The sequence below is a fragment of the Prionailurus bengalensis genome, chromosome E1, assembly GCF_016509475.1.
Source record: "Prionailurus bengalensis isolate Pbe53 chromosome E1, Fcat_Pben_1.1_paternal_pri, whole genome shotgun sequence".
Taxonomy (NCBI): Eukaryota; Metazoa; Chordata; class Mammalia; order Carnivora; family Felidae; genus Prionailurus; species Prionailurus bengalensis.
The window spans coordinates 26,288,878-26,311,143 of NC_057347.1; the positions used below are offsets into that span (position 1 = coordinate 26,288,878).

General features: G+C 35.0%; 1 protein-coding gene across 1 annotated transcript in view; it reads right to left on the reverse strand.

The window, feature by feature from the left end:
• Positions 1–22,266, reverse strand: part of BRIP1 (BRCA1 interacting helicase 1) — a 210,524-nt gene that overhangs the window by 147,520 nt on the left and 40,738 nt on the right. Inside the window, 2 exon segments of the mRNA XM_043583868.1 lie at positions 684–905; positions 5,626–5,916. Of these exon segments, the coding sequence (XP_043439803.1) occupies positions 684–905; positions 5,626–5,916 (513 nt within the window).

The following is a 22,266-nucleotide window of genomic DNA, read 5'->3' on the forward strand; positions in this document are numbered from 1 at the left end:
TCGGTTAAGCGTCCGACTTCAGCCAGGTCACGATCTCGCGGTCCGTGAGTTCGAGCCCCGCGTCGGGCTCTGGGCTGATGGCTCAGAGCCTGGAGCCTGTTTCCGATTCTGTGTCTCCCTCTCTCTCTGCCCCTCCCCCATTCATGCTCTGTCTCTCTCTGTCCCAAAAATAAATAAACGTTGAAAAAAAAATTTTAAATAATTCTGATTATTCATAAATGGAAAGAGTGATAGTTATCAATGGGCCTCAAATGGGGATAACTCTGCTCCTACCTGCCTCCCCCCACCCGTATACTTGGCAACGTCAGGAGACATTTTTGATTGTGACAGCTCTAAGGATGCTACTGGTGTCTAGAGGATAAAACCAGAGATGCTGCTAAGCATCCTACAGTGTGCAAGATAAACCACCACAACAAAGAATCATCAAGCCCAAAATGTCAATACTATCAAGGTTGAAAACCTGTGCTATAATCCCATTTCAAAATATTTACTACTTTGGACATTAAAATGACAAGTTTAAAATTCAGTTTTTAATACACCTCAGAATGTTTTCAGTACTCTATTTATATATGTACATAAATATAAAGCAAAAAATAAAAAGTGAAACATCTAAAAGCTTTCATATTGATCACTTATATTCCAGTAAGTGGGAGAAAAGTTTGAATTTTCATATAGCTACTCACACTTTCCCTTATTTGTGCATCTAGAAGATAGTTGTAGGGACAAAATACTATGTGAGCATCTTCTATTAGTTCCCGTGCTGTGTAATACGGACATGCCTTTAGTTTTTTTCCCAAGCTGACAAGTTCTTCTATATCCCAGGCTTTGCACATCCCTTCCAGAGTCTGTAATGTGTGTTGATCACTAATTTTATGTACGCCATGATAAAAATAGCAGGATTTGCCCTAAAAACAAATATGCATAACTGAAACACGAATCAACATTGCAACAAAGGAATAAAACAAGTTTATCTCAGAATTTTCAGAACATCATTAAAGCCACATACAGGATAAATGATACCATACCCACAATCACAACCATTTCAAAGAAAAAATATTAGTTGGGGCACTTGGGTGGCTCAGTCTTGATTTCAGCTCAGGTCATGATCTCACAGTTTGTGAGACTGAGCCCTGCATCAGGCTTTGCACTATTAGCTTGGGATTCTCTCTCTCCTTCTCTCTTTGCCCCTCCCTCATTTGCACTCTCTCTCTCAAAATAAATACATTAAAAAAAAACATTTAAAAAAACATAAAAACATTAAAAAAAATAAATTAAAAAAACAACTGTAATGGTCGACTCAGAGCTCCAGATCAGTATAGCTCTAGATACTCCAAATTAACCTGAAAAAAGAAAAAATTTTAAATTATGTTTGTTGTACCATTGTTCTGATTAAACTGATATTGGGGAGCCTGGGAGGCTCAGTCAGTTAAGCGTCCGACTCAGCTCAGGTCATGATCTCACAGTTCATGAGTTTGAGCCCCGTATCAGGCTGTGTGCTGACAGCTCAGTGCCTGGAGACTGCTTTGAATTCTTTGTCTCCCTCTCTCTGCCCCTTCCCTACTCAGAGTCTGTTTCTCTTTCTCAAAAATAAACATTAAAAAAAAAATAAAGTGATTTTAGGCAAAAATATTTCTTGAAGGATATACAAGAACAATGGTATCACTGGTTGCTTTCAAAGACGACAGCTAAGTGACTTGGAGACAGGAGCGAGAGAGATTTTTCTCTATAGATACTTTTATAGTTTTCAGTTAAGCCATGAGAGAGTATTACTTAATCAAATATATGTAAGGAAAAAGAAAGGAAAAAAGGAGAAAGGGAAGGAGGGATGTCTTAGGGGAAAAACAAATAAAGAGTGTTCACTACAAAATATTTGGAAAATACAAACAGTACCAAAAACTCACTAAATTATCTATAAATCTACCATACAAAGAATGTACCAGTAACATTTGATATGTTTCATTTAATAATTCTTATATTCATATGTATATATGAATACATCTCTACAATGTGATCTAATATTTAAACAATGAGAAAAAAGCAAATTTTCCCCAGGCATCAAGGATTATTAACAATTTAGCCACAAAAAATAAAGCCACAATAAATTTTTTATAAAACCAGAATCATTTTTTTTCTCTCCATCTGACTAAAAATCCTATCAGAAATATTTTCTCACATCACTAAGTAGTTTTTCATTGTTGCCCACATATGTACGTTGAATTAATAGTTATAAACCAGTTTCATTATTGTTGGGCATTTAGACTGTTACCAATTTTTACATTATAAATAATGCTTCAACGAGAATTTCAATTTAATGCACATTTCTCAACATTTTCTTAGTATACAATTTTAGATATGGCATTATGAGACCAAACAGTACAAAGTATTTTTAAGTTTCATAAAAACTATACCACCAAATTATCCTCCAAAAAGCATATAGCATTTTACATTACCCTTTCCCCATAACTTTATCAACACTAATATTATCTTTTCTATCTTTACCTATTTTAAAGGTAAAAAATAGAATCTTCTTGCTTTGGCTTTTTTATACATTCTAGCAAGGTTTAACACTGCTATTATACTATATGAACATGCTAACAAGTTTCAACAGTAACTTGCATTTCTTCTTTCATGTACTATCTGCTAATGTCCTTTGCTAATCTATTATTAGAAGTAAAAAATTTTATTAATAAATGCTTATCAAAAAATAAGAGAAAATAAGTCCTAGTAACAGTGTGTCATATCCTATTAAAAGATGTATAAAATTAGAAGTACAAATATACACTATTAGAAGTATAAACTTCTATTAAAAGCACACAATTTATCAATAACTACCAAAATTTAAAATTTCACCATTAATGTGAATATGTATGTAATGCAATGTTTAATGTCTATCAAGAAGGGACATGTTAAATAACTTATGGTAAATTCATGTAAAAGATACAGCCCTTAAGAAATGTGTTAGATTTGTCCATGTGCCAATGTACTTGAGCTTTTAAAAGAGTATATACACATATTACAAATGCATATTTTAAGTGTTTTGGAAGAATATACATAAAACTTCACAGTAATTTCCTTGAAAGGTTAAGAAAATGGGAAGAGTAAAAAAAAGAGATTTTTCTCTTTTTATGTTACACCTTTCTGTAATTTTGAGTCTTCTAACCACAAATATATTATTACTGTTTTTCAATTTTCATTTGGGACTAAGTGGTAGAAGAATGGGCCGTTTTTATTTTCACTAATTCTAAGTACCAATAAAGAAATTAAATGATTGTGAAATCCAATATTTATCATCTCAGTGTGCTGTCCTTAACAAGTGAAAAGCAATTATATGTATACAATTGTTATAATATATATATACACATAGTACATTCTTATCTACAAACTATCCAAAAGCCAAATCTACGTTTTCAAAACATATTTACTCATTACATTCACAAAAATACCTAGAAATTACTAGAGATGGAGTAAAACATAAAAGGTTCATAACCTATAAAATAATGTCGCCAATTCCAGGACAAGGCACGATCAGCTGAGGGACTACTAGCTCTACAGCTTTGTATTCAGTCATGTAAAAAGAACCTCCAAGGTACTAACAATAAAAATCAAGAGGAAAGGGTTCACCTAACATTTATTTAGTTCATTCTTTCACTTCGTCTGTCTCATCTCTACTACTGTTTTTTACTCCTCATGCTGTGTCAACTTCCTCATTTCATAAGCCACCTTTTGTTTTGTTTCTAGTATAATCAAAATAACAATGGCTAGGAGTTAGAAAAGTTGTCTTTCTTGCTAACTCGCTGTCAAACATTGGACAAACTTCAGGGCGCATTTTTCTCATGTGATGAGGCATCAAAAGAGTAAATGAACCAGGAGCCTATTAAAGATTCCTCAGACCCAAAGGCTGCTATTTCTAAGGTTCCTCTAAAATCCTGATTGTGGGATCCAGAGACAGATGGAGACATGCCAAATATCTTTCATACTGACTTTGATACAGATTGAGTTTAAAAATACATTCACCATTTCTTCATTCCAAGTATCTTCTGTACTATGCTAAAAGCTTATATCTGTACCAAATGATCACCAAGATGCCTTCAGAGTATGTGATTATTAACTGTTAAATCTCATCTTCACAAAAAACCATATTTTCCATATCGAGAATAATTTTTTAGAATTATTTCTGGGGCTAATTAAGATGATTTTTTTGTTAATTGAAACAAAAATTAACTTTTAGCAGATAAGTGCATTGCTTTTCCAGTACAGGAGCACTTCTGCAAAAGAAAGTGAACAAAAACACATGTGCCTTTGGATCAAGCCAAAAAATCGGAAAGTTTACACTTCAAGGGCATTTAGAATGACACTCCTGTGCAGGCTGATAGCAAAACCAGAATGGTTCATCCATTTTAGCAGTGTAACACAACCCTGAGGGGAGTCTGTCAATTGAAGTGTTATCACACTTTAAACTCTTTTTCACTCAAACTGTCAGTTATCTATTTAGCATTTCACTTTGGTGATTCAGTCATAGTAAACATAGACACCTATAGAGACTTTGTAATTGGCATCATTACAATACCAAATTACCTTCAGGACTTGAGAACAAGAAAAAGAATGTTCATGTATGCCTATGAGCTAAGCATTCTGAGGAAGAATAAGGTCAAGACAAATAACCATAAGCACTGAAAAAGAAATGCATAATACAAAATAATTTATTCAAATTACATGGTAGAAGTTTTATCAATTAAATAAAACTCAAGGGCTACCTATGGCTCACGGCTTTTTGTGTAGAACCAACTCTGACAAAATATTAGCAAAAGACAGAATAACTTTCAAAACATATTAAATTATCATAGGTAATTTCATAGACTATCAATTTATGGTTCACCAATAATCTCTGAGTATATTCCAGACTTGTAATTTCAATTTCAGAGTAAACAAGTTATTAAACTGTACACTAACAAATACCGCCAAAAAACTATTGAAAAATAGTATGTTTTTACTAAGAAAGACTTCTCAATTTCCACCTTGCCCAAATTCATATTATTTACGATTTCCCTGGAAAACTTCAAAACCATTAATGACATATCTTTAAAGTTAATAATTTAATAACTTTTTTTGAAACAGAAGTTTGTACTAATCAGAATTGTAAGATAGGATAATCATTATATTTCTCACTCAATTAAAAAGTATTTTAAAAATTTACTCAAGGGAGAGCCTAAATAAACTATCTTCTTTTGAAGTTTTAAAATACTGTACATAAAATATATTAATTAAATCTAATTAAATTAAATCACTTAAATACTTTCATCTCCTCCTATGACATCATCCATGTTTGAATATTTTTGGTGGCAGGATTTCAAAGTACTAAGAAGACACCTAACTAAAATATCCCCAAGCTTTAGAACGCAAATCTATGATTTTAAACTCAAAGAAAAAAAGAATTTTTTTAAAGAAAATTTTTTAAAAACAATTTTACCATAAGAAATCTATCAGTACTAGCAATTAATTTGATTTTCATAGGTTAGATTATCATTGGAAATACACATATAAAACATAAAATGAACACATAAAAAACTGAGTAAACTGAATCTTTTCAGCCTTGTTTTTCCTCTGAAACAAAATAACTTTACTCACATTTTTTCCATCCAGCAACTCCATGCACTTTTCATTTCTGTTGAAGTTGCCCACTACTTCTGGATGGACACAAGTGTGATCCCTGCTGGAAAGAATAGTCATTGGGACCCCTGAGTATGCTGTTCTCCGGAGCTCTCTAGTAATCTGAGCAATCTGCTTGTGTGTGCGCGTCCCAAAATATATTTTGGGTATCTTGGATTTCCCCCCAAGATCCTTCTTAGTGGTATTTGAGCAACCTTGACTGTTTCCTTGTTTAGTAGAACAACAACACCTGGAACAGTGACCAGGGGGCTGTAACAAAGAAAAGAAAAGACAACTCATGTCTGGTATACCACAAAAAATGTTGTTAAACCTCTCACACAATCAGAAGCTATAAGTAGTAAATCACAACTGTCAAATAAAGAGAATATCAAGATGTTACATCATGTAAAACTTGCCATTAAAGAAAAAGCTAAAAACTCCATTTCAAATTGGTTCTGTTGCACTCTTAGAAGTTATAAATGATGTTTCCATATTTACATGGCTTTCTAACATACCACTCCAACTGTTGAATTCCAAATGTTTTAAATAGATTTTAATTCTCCTTTCACAAATTGTAAAAAATAAGACAAAATGGAGAACAATTTTCATTTTTGCTTAGACTTCAAGTGAACACACAATATTAGTTTAGAGTTGATAGTGCTATTTTTGTTTACAGAGTAGCCCGTTCAAATATCCTATAATATACCAATATTTTAAAAAGCATTATAAATATAGCTTACAAAAAAATAGAAATATCAAGTTGAATCTAAAACATCACTAGAAACAATCCCTCTAGCAAAGGGATAAAAATGAATGCAAATTATTAATACTTAATAATGAAGTATATCTGTGCGGAACAGTCTTTCTGAAATTAAATTACCTATCATGGAATGCAAATCCATCAGTAAAATTATACAGGATAGCTTTTTCTGGACAACATTACTCATAATTTAGTTCCATAATTAAAACAGATATATGTCTCCTTAAGCATACCATTTGGAACATCAAAAATACATTATTTACCTGATTTTTCTCTTCTGTTTTCAAATTCTCAAAAATAAAATAAAAAGTTCAATGCTGTATTTCAGAACCATGGGTTCTTAATAACTACTCCCTTTTCAACCTCAATTACTACACAAATGAGACAGAATGCAGCCTCATTTAAGAGAAATACTGTGAGGTGGTTAGTTTTATATTAGTGGTCACTGATGGGAAAAAAACTAGCACAGTAGCTTAAGAAAATGTGTACTGTAGAGTTTTAGTTTAGTAGAACAAATACACCATTTAACTGAATTTTTTTTCTTTTAATTATAATCAGTAAGAGTAGCCTTCATAAACAAATACTAAGTCATAGCATGTTACACCACAATACTGGGGATCAAGCTGTCTTTTAGCCTCAACTCAGTGGAAAAGCAAGTTCAAATTACTCCCAGTCTCGCTCAACCTTGTCCACCATTAAATATTACAATACATGATAGAATGGATGTAAATGTGACCCTTCTGGAGCTGTCACTCACAGGGATAAAAGGTTCACTGATGTGCCAAATAAACAGTCAGTCAAAGCAGATAAAGTTACAGCCATGCTGGAATTGTTACATTCCCCTCTCAGGTTGCCAGTAGCAGCAGATTTCATTACAGAGTGCTGCCACATTAAATAGCCAGTTCCAAATATCCTGCCTTCTATATTGAATAATTACTTATTCACTGAAAGGATAAAAAGAAGAGTTATGAATGGGGCTCTTGTCAACAGTGAGGCAGGAAACAGCTGACATGTGGTTTATGTTACATATGTTGCAATATATAAAAATTTATGGTCACAGAAAGTGGAATGCAAATTATATCATGATATTTCTGACTGAATTCTTTTTTGGCCTTTGCAATGATCACATTAATTAACCTAGTTAATGAATTGAGATAACGTGAGGTAGCAGAAGTAGTTTACTTTTCTGTACCTCCACTCTTTTCATTCAATTATAATATTTCTCTTACCGTATGATATAGTAAATTAAATACTGAATATTAAGTTGAATATTGGAATGCTAGGGTCTAATGCATTGTTATATACTATATGGATATATTATATCCAAGCATAAAAGTAATCCAATAAAGTGTTGTTTTCTCAAAGCTTAGAAGACCTCCTTTTTGATGAAACACTTTCAAAATCAATTCCACTTAAAGCTTTATCACCTACTCCTTTTAATTCCACTGTTTTCTAACCAAAAAGTCCAAACAATATTGAAATAAACAATAAGTCAACCCCCTATGCCAAATTATCTAACACATAACTTGTAAACCTTCATACATATACATCTACCACACAATTTTTTTCAAGCAAAAAGAAATGCTATTATACAGTTTAGTAACTTGCTGTTTTATATTAAAACTTTTTACTTTTTAAAATTTGGCACTAATAATTAAAAAAAGGATCTCCCTATCTTAAAATGTTATGATAGTAGCTATAACTAACAAAAGCTAAAGATTAAGAACTAGTTTTAGAAAACTTTTGCCACTTGAGCAGCTTTATTTAGGTACCTTAAATCTGGTTCTCACCCCATAACTGAGAAAATTATAAACTATGGCTAATTTTATGGTGAATTTACTTCAGACCAGTGTAAAACTTAATAAACAAAAACATGTTTTTGTTTATTAATGTTTTTGTTTATTAACTTTTACACTGGTCTGAAGTAATTATATCATCTATGAATTTGAGGCTGACTCTCCTTAAGAATGATTTTTCCGTGGGTGGTTACGCAAGTATTGGAGAAAATAGAAATTAAGGAAGAAAATTCATTGGTTTTCCTTTGCAATATTAAAGAGGAATTATTTCTTCAGAAGTGATCTTCTATTGAAGCTTCCATTCAAAGGATTTGATACAATCAATCCTATTTCAGATGGAAAAAATTTAATGTGGCAAAAGAAAAAAGGCATTTATTTAGCTACAAAAGAGAATTATTTGTACCAAAATCACCAACTTTCAATTCTGTAAGAAAACTAGAGAAAGATGGCACAAAAACAGACACACAGACCAATGGAATAGAATAGAAACCCCAGAACTAGACCCACAAACGTATGGCCAACTCATCTTTGACAAAGCAGGAAAGAACATCCAATGGAAAAAAGACAGCCTCTTTAACAAATGGTGCTGGGAGAACTGGACAGCAACATGCAGAAGGTTGAAACTAGACCACTTTCTCACACCATTCACAAAAATAAACTCAAAATGGATAAAGGACCTAAATGTGAGACAGGAAACCATCAAAACCTTAGAGGAGAAAGCAGGAAAAGACCTCTCTGACCTCAGCCGTAGCAATCTCTTACTCGACACGTCCCCAAAGGCAAGGGAATTAAAAGCAAAAGTGAATTACTGGGACCTTATGAAGATAAAAAGCTTCTGCACAGCAAAGGAAACAACCAACAAAACTCAAAGGCAACCAACGGAATGGGAAAAGATATTCGCAAATGACATATCGGACAAAGGACTAGTATCTAAAATCTATAAAGAGCTCACCAAACTCCACACCCGAAAAACAAACAACCCAGTGAAGAAATGGGCAGAAAACATGAATAGACACTTCTGTAAAGAAGACATCCTGATGGCCAACAGGCACATGAAAAGATGTTCAGCGTCGCTCCTTATCAGGGAAATACAAATCAAAACCACACTCAGGTATCACCTCACGCCAGTCAGAGTGGCCAAAATGAACAAATCAGGAGACTATAGATGCTGGAGAGGATGTGGAGAAACGGGAACCCTCTTGCACTGTTGGTGGGAATGCAAATTGGTGCAGCCGCTCTGGAAAGCAGTGTGGAGGTTCCTCAGAAAATTAAAAATAGACCTACCCTATGACCCAGCAATAGCACTGCTAGGAATTTATCCAAGGGATACAGGAGTACTGATGCATAGGGGCACTTGTACCCCAATGTTCATAGCAGCACTCTCAACAATAGCCAAATTATGGAAAGAGCCTAAATGTCCATCAACTGATGAATGGATAAAGAAATTGTGGTTTATATACACAATGGAATATTACGTGGCAATGAGAAAGAATGAAATATGGCCTTTTGTAGCAACGTGGATGGAACTGGAGAGTGTGATGCTAAGTGAAATAAGCCATACAGAGAAAGACAGATACCATATGGTTTCACTCTTATGTGGATCCTGAGAAACTTAACAGGAACCCATGGGGGAGGGGAAGAAAAAAAAAAAAAAAGAGGTTAGAGTGGGAGAGAGCCAAAGCATAAGAGACTCTTAAAAACTGAGAACAAACTGAGGGTTGATGGGGGGTGGGAGGGAGGGGAGGGTGGGTGATGGGTATTGAGGAGGGCACCTTTTGGGATGAGCACTGGGTGTTGTATGGAAACCAATTTGTCAATAAATTTCATATAAAAAAAAAAAAGAATGGAGTGAATAATATGCATTTGCTTTTCCGTGTATGTTCTTATTTGATGCACCTGTGATGTTAGAATTAAACTGTGATAAGCAAGATGGGCAATAAACAACACTTTATTATTCTTTGAAAAAAAAAAAAAGAAAACTAGAGAAAGAATACTAAAAACAGCAATGTCAGGAAGTCATAATATCCTCAAATCCAATTAATAGGCTAACACTTTATGGCCTCTTTCTGAAACACTTTGATCTAGCTGTCTTGAGATAATAAATGGATAAATTAAATCTTGTACCTTTCATTAAATATTTCTCCTACTAACAAGCTATCAGGTTTATCTTTCATACGGATATTTTTCTTTTGCTTCTGACCTTTGAATTTACAGAAACTGCATTTAGCAAACTGGAGAATAAATAAAAAAGTGTTCACTCTCACCCAACATATCTGAGTATCAAGAAAGATAAAACATACAGGTTCCCCAAAACCTGTAATCTCTAAGACCTGAAAGTGGCGACACTGAGTGGCAGAACCAACCTCTTTAAGAGATGGCTGCTTTTCCTATAACTAGAAACTGTCTAGAGTCCTTTTACTTCAACAAAAGGCAAGAAAAACCCAAGCCAAATAACACCAAAATTCTATCATCATTTAAAGAGAAACAAAAAACAAAATAAACAAAAACTATTAGGGGGCCCTAATAGTTCAGTAAGTGGAACATGCAACTCTTGATCTCAGGGTCATGAGTTCAAGCCCCACGCTGGGTGTGGAGCCAATATACATACATAAATACGCATATTCATAAAGAGAAACATAAGAAACATATGTGGGTGTGACAATTGTATTATTTCCATATGCAGGAGGTCAACTGTTTAAAAATACATTTCAGGGGCACCTGGCCAGCTCAGTCAGTAAAGCATGTGACTCTTGATCTCAGGATTGAGTTCAAGCCCCACATTGGGTCCATGGAGATAACTTGAAGATGAAATCTAATAAATACATACATACATACATACATACATTACATTTCAAATCTACAAGAGTCAAAACTTTTCTTGGGGCACCTGGGTGGCTGAGTTGGTTAAGCATCAGACTTCGGCTCAGGTCATGACCTCGCAGTTCATGGGTTAGAGCCCCACGTCAGGCTCTGTGCTAACAGCTCAGAGCCTGAAGCCTGCTTCAGATTCTGTGTCTCCCTCTCTCTCTGCCCCTCTCCCACTCACACTCTGTCTCTCTCTCTCTCAAAAAGGAATAAGCATTAAAAAAAATTTTTATTGAAGAAGAAGACCAAAGCAGGAGGCATCACAATCCCAGACTTTAGCCTCTACTACAAAGCTGTCATCATCAAGACAGCATGGTATTGGCACAAAAACAGACACACAGACCAATGGAATAGAATAGAAACCCCAGAACTAGACCCACAAACGTATGGCCAACTCATCTTTGACAAAGCAGGAAAGAACATCCAATGGAAAAAAGACAGCCTCTTTAACAAATGGTGCTGGGAGAACTGGACAGCAACATGCAGAAGGTTGAAACTAGACCACTTTCTCACACCATTCACAAAAATAAACTCAAAATGGATAAAGGACCTAAATGTGAGACAGGAAACCATCAAAACCTTAGAGGAGAAAGCAGGAAAAGACCTCTCTGACCTCAGCCGTAGCAATCTCTTACTCGACACGTCCCCAAAGGCAAGGGAATTAAAAGCAAAAGTGAATTACTGGGACCTTATGAAGATAAAAAGCTTCTGCACAGCAAAGGAAACAACCAACAAAACTCAAAGGCAACCAACGGAATGGGAAAAGATATTCGCAAATGACATATCGGACAAAGGACTAGTATCCAAAATCTATAAAGAGCTCACCAAACTCCACACCCGAAAAACAAACAACCCAGTGAAGAAATGGGCAGAAAACATGAATAGACACTTCTCTAAAGAAGACATCCGGATGGCCAACAGGCACATGAAAAGATGTCCAGCGTCGCTCCTTATCAGGGAAATACAAATCAAAACCACACTCAGGTATCACCTCACGCCAGTCAGAGTGGCCAAAATGAACAAATCAGGAGACTATAGATGCTGGAGAGGATGTGGAGAAACGGAACCCTCTTGCACTGTTGGTGGGAATGCAAATTGGTGCAGCCGCTCTGGAAAGCAGTGTGGAGGTTCCTCAGAAAATTAAAAATAGACCTACCCTATGACCCAGCAATAGCACTGCTAGGAATTTATCCAAGGGATACAGGAGTACTGATGCATAGGGGCACTTGTACCCCAATGTTCATAGCAGCACTCTCAACAATAGCAAAATTATGGAAAGAGCCTAAATGTCCATCAACTGATGAATGGATAAAGAAATTGTGGTTTATATACACAATGGAATATTACGTGGCAGTGAGAAAGAATGAAATATGGCCTTTTGTAGCAACGTGGATGGAACTGGAGAGTGTGATGCTAAGTGAAATAAGCCATACAGAGAAAGACAGATACCATATGGTTTCACTCTTATGTGGATCCTGAGAAACTTAACAGGAACCCATGGGGGAGGGGAAGGAAAAAAAAAAAAAAAGAGGTTAGAATGGGAGAGAGCCAAAGCATAAGAGACTCTTAAAAACTGAGAACAAACTGAGGGTTGATGGGGGGTGGGAGGGAGGGGAGGGTGGGTGATGGGTATTGAGGAGGGCACCTTTTGGGATGAGCACTGGGTGTTGTATGGAAACCAATTTGTCAATAAATTTCATAAAAAAAAAAAAGTTATCACAAGGAAAAAAAAAAAAGAGTCTCTTATGCTTTCCTATGCTTTGGCTCTCTCCCACTCTAACCTCTTTTTTTTTTTCCTTCCTCTCCCCCATGGGTTTCTGTTAAGTTTCTCAGGATCCACATAAGAGTGAAACCATATGGTATCTGTCTTTCTCTGTATGGCTTATTTCACTTAGCATCACACTCTCCAGTTCCATCCACGTTGCTACAAAGGGCCATATTTCATTCTTTCTCACTGCCACGTAATATTCCATTGTGTATATAAACCACAATTTCTTTATCCATTCATCAGTTGATGGACATTTAGGCTCTTTCCACAATTTGGCTATTGCTGAGAGTGCTGCTATAAACATTGGGGTACAAGTGCCCCTATGCATCAGTACTCCTGCATCCCTTGGGTAAATTCCTAGCAGTGCTATTGCTGGGTCATAGGGTAGGTCTATTTTTAAATTTCTGAGGAACCTCCACACTGCTTTCCAGAGTGGCTGCACCAATTTGCATTCCCACCAACAGTGCAAGAGGGTTCTATTCGGGCCACTTTTAGTTGTGAGTGACAAACATCCTTATATACTCATTATTAATAATAACTATCATTTATGAAGGCTGTCCCTGTGCTAAACACTTTACATGTACTATTTCATTTATTTATCCATCCATACATTCATTCAAGAAACATCAGAATTCTTGATATATCGAACCAACTAGAAGACAATGATAAGGGTCACCTCATCTCACTGACAAAGACTGCATACTCTTTAATTTTCAACAAACAAATCATAGTTTGTAGATTGTTTACCAATACCAGTTTGACTCATGAGTTACAGAACTGTTTAAAGTTAGTACTTTAAGTGCATTATTTTCTGAATGTAATTACAAAATATTCCTAAGAGTAAGCTATAAAATTTACTTCAAAAAACTATTTTAACTTATTATTAGCTGACATTTAAATCAAATATTTTCTAACAAGATTTACATTATGTTCCATAAGGGAAAAAACCCCAAAACTCTCAATTAAGAGATTCGTTAAAGCATACATCAACATAAGTTTTCTGTAAAGGGCCAGAATTGAAATATTTTATGTTTTGTAGGAAATAAGGTCTCGGGCCCTGTATAGGAATATATTTTTATGATCCCAATGTGGGGAAAGATTACTTAAACAATATACCAAAAGCACAACGACTGAAAACACAATCTCTTACAATGCAAATTTCTATTTAAAATGGCACTCCCCTTTATAAGAAAAAAAAAATGGGAAAAAAAAGGCAGCACAAACTAAGATACTTGCACTGTATATAACCCAGGACCAGTATCCATAACATACAAAGAATTCCAACAAATTAATTTTAAAAGACAAATCCAATAGCTGGCCAAGAATAAGAAAATCACAAAAAAGCTGAAAGGCCAATAAACATCTGAAAAGATGTGTAATCTAATGCTCAACCTCATTATTAGTTAGGAAAATGCAAATTAAAATCATAATTCGATCCCATTTCACATCCATCAGATAGGGTGTTAGAAAGGATATGTATGAAACAATTCTCACAAACTGCTGACACAAGTATAAAGCAGTACATCCACTTTGTAGAGCAAATTGGCAATCTAGTGAATCAAAGATACACAGACTCTGTGACCGTGCATGACACCACTAAGTATACACACTACAGAAACTCTTGAACATTAAGACAGATACAGTAGGGACACTCTTTGCAGCACTGTTTTAATAGTGAGGAAAATAAGCTAAGTGTATCAACAGAAAAATGGATATATAAATTGTGAAGTTTTTTTCAATTAATGGAATACTATATATAATGAAAAAATAAAAAAAAACAATATTGAACAGACTGAGTATAACTTAAATTTAATTCTCCCCATAAAATTCCAAACAAAGTGATGATAGGAATATAACTATAAAACTTTAGGTACAGAATTAAGAATCCCTACTGTGGTAGATCCTCTTTGGAGCTAAGGATTCTAGTGGACAATATACCTGAAAAATGCTAAAAAGAATTTCAAAAGCAACACAGCACAGCACATACAGTCTATTCTGGTTCGTCTTTAGCTGCTTATGAAAGCAGGATCGTTTTCATCTTAATATCTCTTGATCAAAAATTTTTAACCTAATGTATTAGGAAATAGATTCTTAATTTAGGGTTCATGAACTGTTCCAGAAGAAAGGGTTTGAGATCACCCTGAAACTACAGACACAATTTTGTGTGCATTTCCAGAAACTAAGTCCATAACTTTCATCAGGTGCTGAAGAAGACTCTGACTTATTGGGTGAGGGTTTTATTCAAGAATTTATGTCTGATTTTATAATGAAAATCAAATGGAAACAGCATTTTCTTTGCAACCAACTTGCTCAGACCCATTTATTCTGTAAAGGAATAAACAAGTTGACAGTCCAAAGAAGACAATTTTATAAAGGTTTTTCTACTGCCTATAAATTCATTTATCTTTTACATTTGTTAATTAGCTGATATTAACATAATTCTAAAATACCTAGTTCACTGTTTATTTCTAACCCCATTTTACAGATGAAAAAAATAAAATCTAAAAGAGTTCCTCAAGTTATCACAAAATACATGATAAATTTGTGGAGAAGTTGGAATCATAAACGTAAATGTCAAAACAAAGCTTTAACAGGATCATTTGCATCTACGATGTAACTTGGCAAAAAAGCAAAATATTGCCCTTTTTTATTTCAGAACACCACGCACATAAAAAGCTAGTGGTAAAAAGCCAATGAATGTAGAATGTTACTAAGATCTTTGAGGCATAAAAAAGAGGGTTTATTGTTAATCTTTATCAACCAATTGCTGTTGTCCAAGCCATCTAAACAGGTACTGAATGCCTGTTGTGCAAAATCTCACATAAGCACACACTCTAGTAAGATAGCAAAAGTGACATAACTATACCTTTTCAACTATTCTTTTTAAAAAATTCAAACAGTAGTACTCTACTGCCAGTTTCATGATTAAACTGCACAAAGCAGCTGTTTATCCACTCACAGCAACCAGCAGGTGAACCTGATTCAATATTTATCACAGGCTTTCACAGATCACTGCTAACCAAGCAAACGTTTTAATTAAGCTGGAACTTGCTTCAAAGAGCTCATTCAAGATGTCAATCAGCAGGTAAGGGATCAGATACAGTGTCAGGTGAGAGTGTGTAATACAAATCCACAACTTTCTTCATCCCATCGCTGTAAATTAGCCTGCTCTAAAGTTCAGACTCTGATTGTAACAGACTGCCAGTCTCCTGGAATGTGTAACTGAAGTCACTCAAATTCTATTGTGAAGGTTGTAAGCAATATGTTAAACTGCAATGGGCTAGCACATTAAGACAGATCCTTTTCACGGTTGTTTTTTGATACCATAAGTGTTTGTTACCCTACTCTCCACTTACTGTTTACTTTCTTGTCTGGTGTAAATGGGAATTCCTTAACACAGTTGCCCCAGTTTCTGAAAAGTTTATGTTTCAAAAGAATTAATCAAGAAAGATCCAAAGTGGAATAATTTTTTACCTAAATTTATAGCTATTTTATACAAATCCTCAGTTTGAGAATAAACACATGATGAAAATGACCAAATTGCTAAAAAGCAAAAATTCTCTTGTTTTAAAAGCACTTTACACAGAAGTGCCCATGGCAACAAGTCTCAAAGTCACACTGGCCAACTTCATGAGACATACCTGGAGTATTTATAACAAAAAAAGAAAAGAAAAAGAAGAATCAAAGAATATAAGTGGAAAAGGGAAAGCTCTTCCTTAAAGACTGCCAGCTGGGGCACCTGGGTGGTTTGGTTGGTTAAGCATCTGCAGCTCAGGTCATGATCTCATGGTTTGTGGGTTCAAGCCCAGCATCCAGCTCTGCAGACCATGTGGGGCCTGTTTGGGATTCTGTCTCTCCCTCCCTCTCTCTCTCAAGATAAAGAAATAAACTTAAAAAAATAAAATAAAAAGAGAGGCACCTGGGTGGTTAAGCATCAGACTTTGACTCAGGTCATGATCTCATGGTTCGTGAGTTCAAGCCCCGTGTCAGGCTCTGTGCTGACAGCTCAGAGCCTGGAGCCTGTTTGGGATTCTGTGTCTCCCTCTCTCTCTGCCTCTCCCCCACTCATGCTCTGTCTCTGTCTCTGTCTCTCTCTCTCTCAAAAATAAATAAACATTAATTAAGAACTTGGTGATTAAAAAAAAAATGCCAGCTAAAAATTATATGTAAACAGAATGATAGAATTTTAAAACTCACCATCATGCAACTCCCATGTACTGAGTCCTGCAAGCTACCTAAATGGATGCTAAAATCAGTGAGCAAAAAGTTGTTGGGGAACAAGATATTCACACAGCCTCCAAAAATGACCCCAAAGATTACTTATCAATTACAAAAGAAAAAAATGTGCCTTCATAATGGAGACCTGGTCGTCACCAGTTTAACCAAATGGTGAAATTTATCATTAACAGTGTTCAAACTGGCATCAACATGCCTCTTGATGTGATATTACAAATACACTTATGTGCTCTTCTTGAACAAAGCTACATGATTATGTAATCCAAATAATCCAGACATGAATCAAGCAGAACCTAGAAATAAAGAAACTGTGTTAAAGAGATGTATTATTAGGTTGGTGAAAAGTTATCCAATTACACACTTACAAGTTTTTCAAACTTCCTTCAATGAACCTTTTAAAATGAGAAAACAAAGATATACTGTGACATTATCTTCCACATATAATTGACCAAAATGCTACAAACAAAACCTACACAAAATAGAGATTTTTGCCTTTCATGAGCATTAGAAAATAGATAAGTTATTATCAATATACAAGCCTTTAAATTTAGCAGCACTACCTGATAGAACTTTCTGCAATGGTAAAATGCTCCGTATCTGCACTATTCAATACACTTGCCATTGACTATCACACGTGGCTAGTGAGTACTTGAAATGTCATTAGTGCGACTAAAGAACTACACTTTAATTTTAATTAATTTAAGTAGTTACGTGTGGCTAGTAGCTACCATATCAGACAAGGTAGATTTAAAATACTGCCATAGGTGCTCGGGGCACCTGGGTGGCTCAGTCGGTTAAGCCTCTGACTTTGGCTCAGGTCATGATCTTGTGGTCCATGGGTTTGAGCCCCGTGTCGGGCTCTGTGCTGATGGCTCAGAGCTTGGAGCCTGCTTTGGATTCTGCGTCTCCCTTTCTCTCTGCACCACTCTCACTTGCATGCATGCGTGCACGCGCGCTCTCTCTCTCTAAAATAAACATTAAAAAAATAAAATACTATCCATCACAGGTTCTAAGTCTAATCTGGAAAATGAACTAGTGAGAATAACCAAAAAATATTTGGAAAAGAAGATGGGCAAGAATGATATATATTTTTATATATGTAAGAATTTAGTGTACATGATAAAGATGTTGTGCTAGGCACTTCTTTAGACAGGTGTCCAACCCTATATTCTTAAAAGAGTTTAAGGGCACCTGGGTGGCTCAGTTGGTTAAGCAGCCAACTTCGGCTCAGGTCATGATCTCACCGTTTATGAGTTCAAACCCCACGTCAGACTCTGGGCTGACAACTCAGAGCCTGGAGCCTGCTTTGGATTCTGTGTCCTTCTCTCTCTCTCCTTCCCCCTTCCTCATTCTCTCTCTCTAAAATAAATAAATAAACATTAAAAAAAAAAGTTTATTATAGTTCCTGCTAAAAAGGTGGATCTAATAACATACAACCATACCCAAACACACTCCCAGGCACAGCAAGACCAGTAAGACTCACTTACTCAGGAACTTTTATTTGGGGCATTTAGATTGAGTTGATTAACTATAAGGAGCAGACAAGAACATTTCATAATTCAAGGCTTTCATTCTGAGATGTCATGATAAGGACATAAGACAAACCAAAAAATAATAATAATGAGAGAACTCTGTAGAGAAAGGAAGAGAAGACACACTTGAGGCCTCCAAGAGAAGAAAAAAGCATCCTAAAACTTTTCAGTTCCAATAAAAGCCAACTGTACTCCCTACTTGACCTTTCTTTGAGTAGGCTTCCACTTCTTCAAAAGCAAATCATTCCTGATAAAGTCAATGTTTGAAATTATCAAATAACAAGAGACTTTCCCTAGGCTGAAGAAGTCTGAGTCTTCAATATAATAAAACCTAGTAAATAGCTAATGAATATTAATGAAAATGTATCTCACCTAAATATCCAGCCATAGACTATAAACATAAATTATAGAATAGTCATTCAACAAAATGCAATGTAGTCATTAAAAATCATGAAGAATTGGGGCGCCTGTGTGGCTCAGTCGGTTGGGTGTCCGACTTCAGCTCAGGTCATGATCTCATGGTTCGTGGGTTCGAGCCCTGCACTGGGTTCTGTGCTGACAGCTCAGAGCCTGGAGCCTGCTTCGGATTCTGTGTCTCCTTCTCTCTGCCCCTCCCCCACTCACACTCTGTCTCTGTCTCTCAAAGATAAATAAATGTAAAAAAAACAAAATGATGAAGAATATAAAATGACATGAAAACATGATACTGACTCATTATCATAAAGAGAAATAATTGGACATCATTTGCCTGCTGAGTGATGCAACAGGAAGCATATAGCACTTTGTGTTATTCCTAAAAAACAAAAACCAAGGACAAAATCAAACCTGAATCTAACTCACCCTCTAGATCTAATTATCATCACTAGAAATCTGGGGACAGAGCACGATCTTAAATAAAGCCACTAGGATAAATTCAAACAAATCCTGAATATAAGAAATCCTACAAGACAAATAATGCATTTTCAACAAATAAATGTCATGCAAGTATCTTGTTTAGATTCTCATTTTTAGAAAGCCAACTCTAAAACATTTTTAAACAAAAACAACTGTAAACAGACTGCGTATTAGACAAAGAATTATTGTTAATTTTCTAAAGTGTAATAATACTATCTTTAAAATGTCACTGCTATGTCTTTAAAAGTCTGCATCCATTAGGGGTGCCCGGGTGGCTCAGTCGGTAAAGCGTCCGACTTCAGCTCAGGTCATGATCTCACAATTTGTGGGTTTGAGGCCCGCGTCAGGCTCTGTGCTGACAGCTGAGAGCCTGGAGCCTGCTTCGGATTCTGTGTCTCCCTCTCTCTCTGCCCCTCCCCCTCTCAAGCTCTGTCTCTCAATAATAAATAAACATTAAAAACATTATTTTAAATAAATAAAAGTCTATATCTGTTAGAAATATATGCTAAATTGCACATGGGTAAATGTATGTGAAATCTAATAGTTGTTTGAAAACCTTCAGTCTCTCAATCCTATGTTGGGTGTAGAGATTATTTAAAAAAACAAAACAAAAAAAATAATAATAATTTAAAAAAATAAAAGCTTCTTTTGGGGCACCTGGCTGACTTGGTGGGGCATGTGACTCTTGATCTCAGAGTTGTGAGTTTGAGCCCCCAACTGGGTGCAGAGATTACTTAAAAATAAAATCTTAAAAAAAAAGTCAAGGGCACCTGGTTCATTATGCTGTCCTTTCTGTCTGCTTTGTGTATGAAATTTCCTTAATAAAATATTTTTAATGGAAGGAGTGTTTAAAAATCCATTTTTATAAAACAAGTACAACATTGATCCTAAAGCAAATTTAGATAATCTTTCTTTAACTAAAAATATGAAGAGATCCATACCATCAATACATAAATACTGAAACGATTTCTAAATGTAATAGCAAATAGGATTCTTGTACATGTGTACACACACACACACACACACACACACACACACACACAACCAAAAAGCCAAAAATGAAAGGATAATTCAGTGTTAGGGTCTAATAATATCGTTTAACATATTTTAAAAATGTGTAAAATCCTATTCATATCCATAGTTTAATATTCATTCTTGATGAAAATGCTGAATAGAAATAAAATCATTCTTCTCAACCATGACAAAAAAATCACATTTAAAAATTATATTTAAAATTATAATTAAATCTATGATTTACATATAAGTATAACTTGTATAATTTAACATATTTATATATTTACATAACTTATAGTAATCCAATAATTTATATATATATATATATATATATAATTTTCAAAAGCCACTTCACGTTTAATGAAGGAAACCATAGAAGCATTCCCATTAAAGTCTCAAGACAATGATGACCATACTTGCAATGTGCCAAGGAAAATCTCAGTTTATATCTTTTGTTTCAGGTTTATTACTAATAATGTACCCCACCACTTTTCATTCTCAAAAGTGTCCTATTCTGGGCAATAAATATATTCTTCTCTTACTATTATTACACTTAACATTGGAAGTATTATACAAAATTGCAAAATAGGTAAATGATCACTATTTACAGATGATTATATACTTGGAAAACCTGAGAAAATTTATTGGAACTATTCTAATAAAAGAATTCATTGATGTGGCTCAGTTAAAGGAAAAAAAAAACAAAGTAAATGGAGTTCAGTAAAAAAAAAAAAAGAGAGAGTGAAATTAATAGACTTCATACATAAAACCATAACAAATTAGAAAATGTAACTGAAGAACAAAATTCCAATTATATAGAAATAAAGGATAAATTCCCTAGGAATCAACTTAAGACTATATTTAAGTAGTAACAGGATATGTTAGATGGGGCAAATCCTTTCACAACCTATATGTATATCAAATCATCATGACATATATTTTAGATACCTTCTGCCCCTGCCCCACGCACATGCTCTCTCTCAAAAATAAATATAGGAAAAAAATCTTTAAATATCTTACAATTTTATTTGTCAATTACACTTCATTAAACCTGGCAAAAATTGGTATGAAAATTTTAAACACTAATTAAGGAAACTTAAAAAACACAAGCAAATAGACAACATCATAAAGACCTCAACTCTCTTCCAAATAATCTATAAAATATATCAAGAAGCTAGACAGTCTAATTCTTTTTTTAAGAATGTTCATTTATTTATTTTGAGAGAGAGAGAGCAAACAGGGGAGAAAGGTAGAGGGAGAGAAAGAGAGTAAGAGTGAGAGTGAGAGAGAGAGAGAGAGAGAGAGAGAGAGAGAGAAAGAATCTTAAGCAGGCTCCACGCTCAGTGTGAAACCTGACATGGGGTTTGATAAAACAAACCATGAAATCATGACCTGAGCCGAAATCAAGAGTCATATATACACGTAACCAACTGAGCCACCCAGGCACCTCTGACATCTAATTCTAAAATACACATATAGGGATATCATCCCCTCTGATAATCTCAAGTATGGCTTTAGATAAAACAACAACGGCACAACACATTAAAGAAATAACTGATAAGCTGGACTTTATTTTTTTTTTTTTAATTTTTTTTTTTCAACGTTTATTTATTTTTGGGACAGAGAGAGACAGAGCATGAACGGGGGAGGGGCAGAGAGAGAGGGAGACACAGAATCGGAAACAGGCTCCAGGCTCTGAGCCATCAGCCCAGAGCCCGATGCGGGGCTCGAACTCACGGACCGCGAGATCGTGAC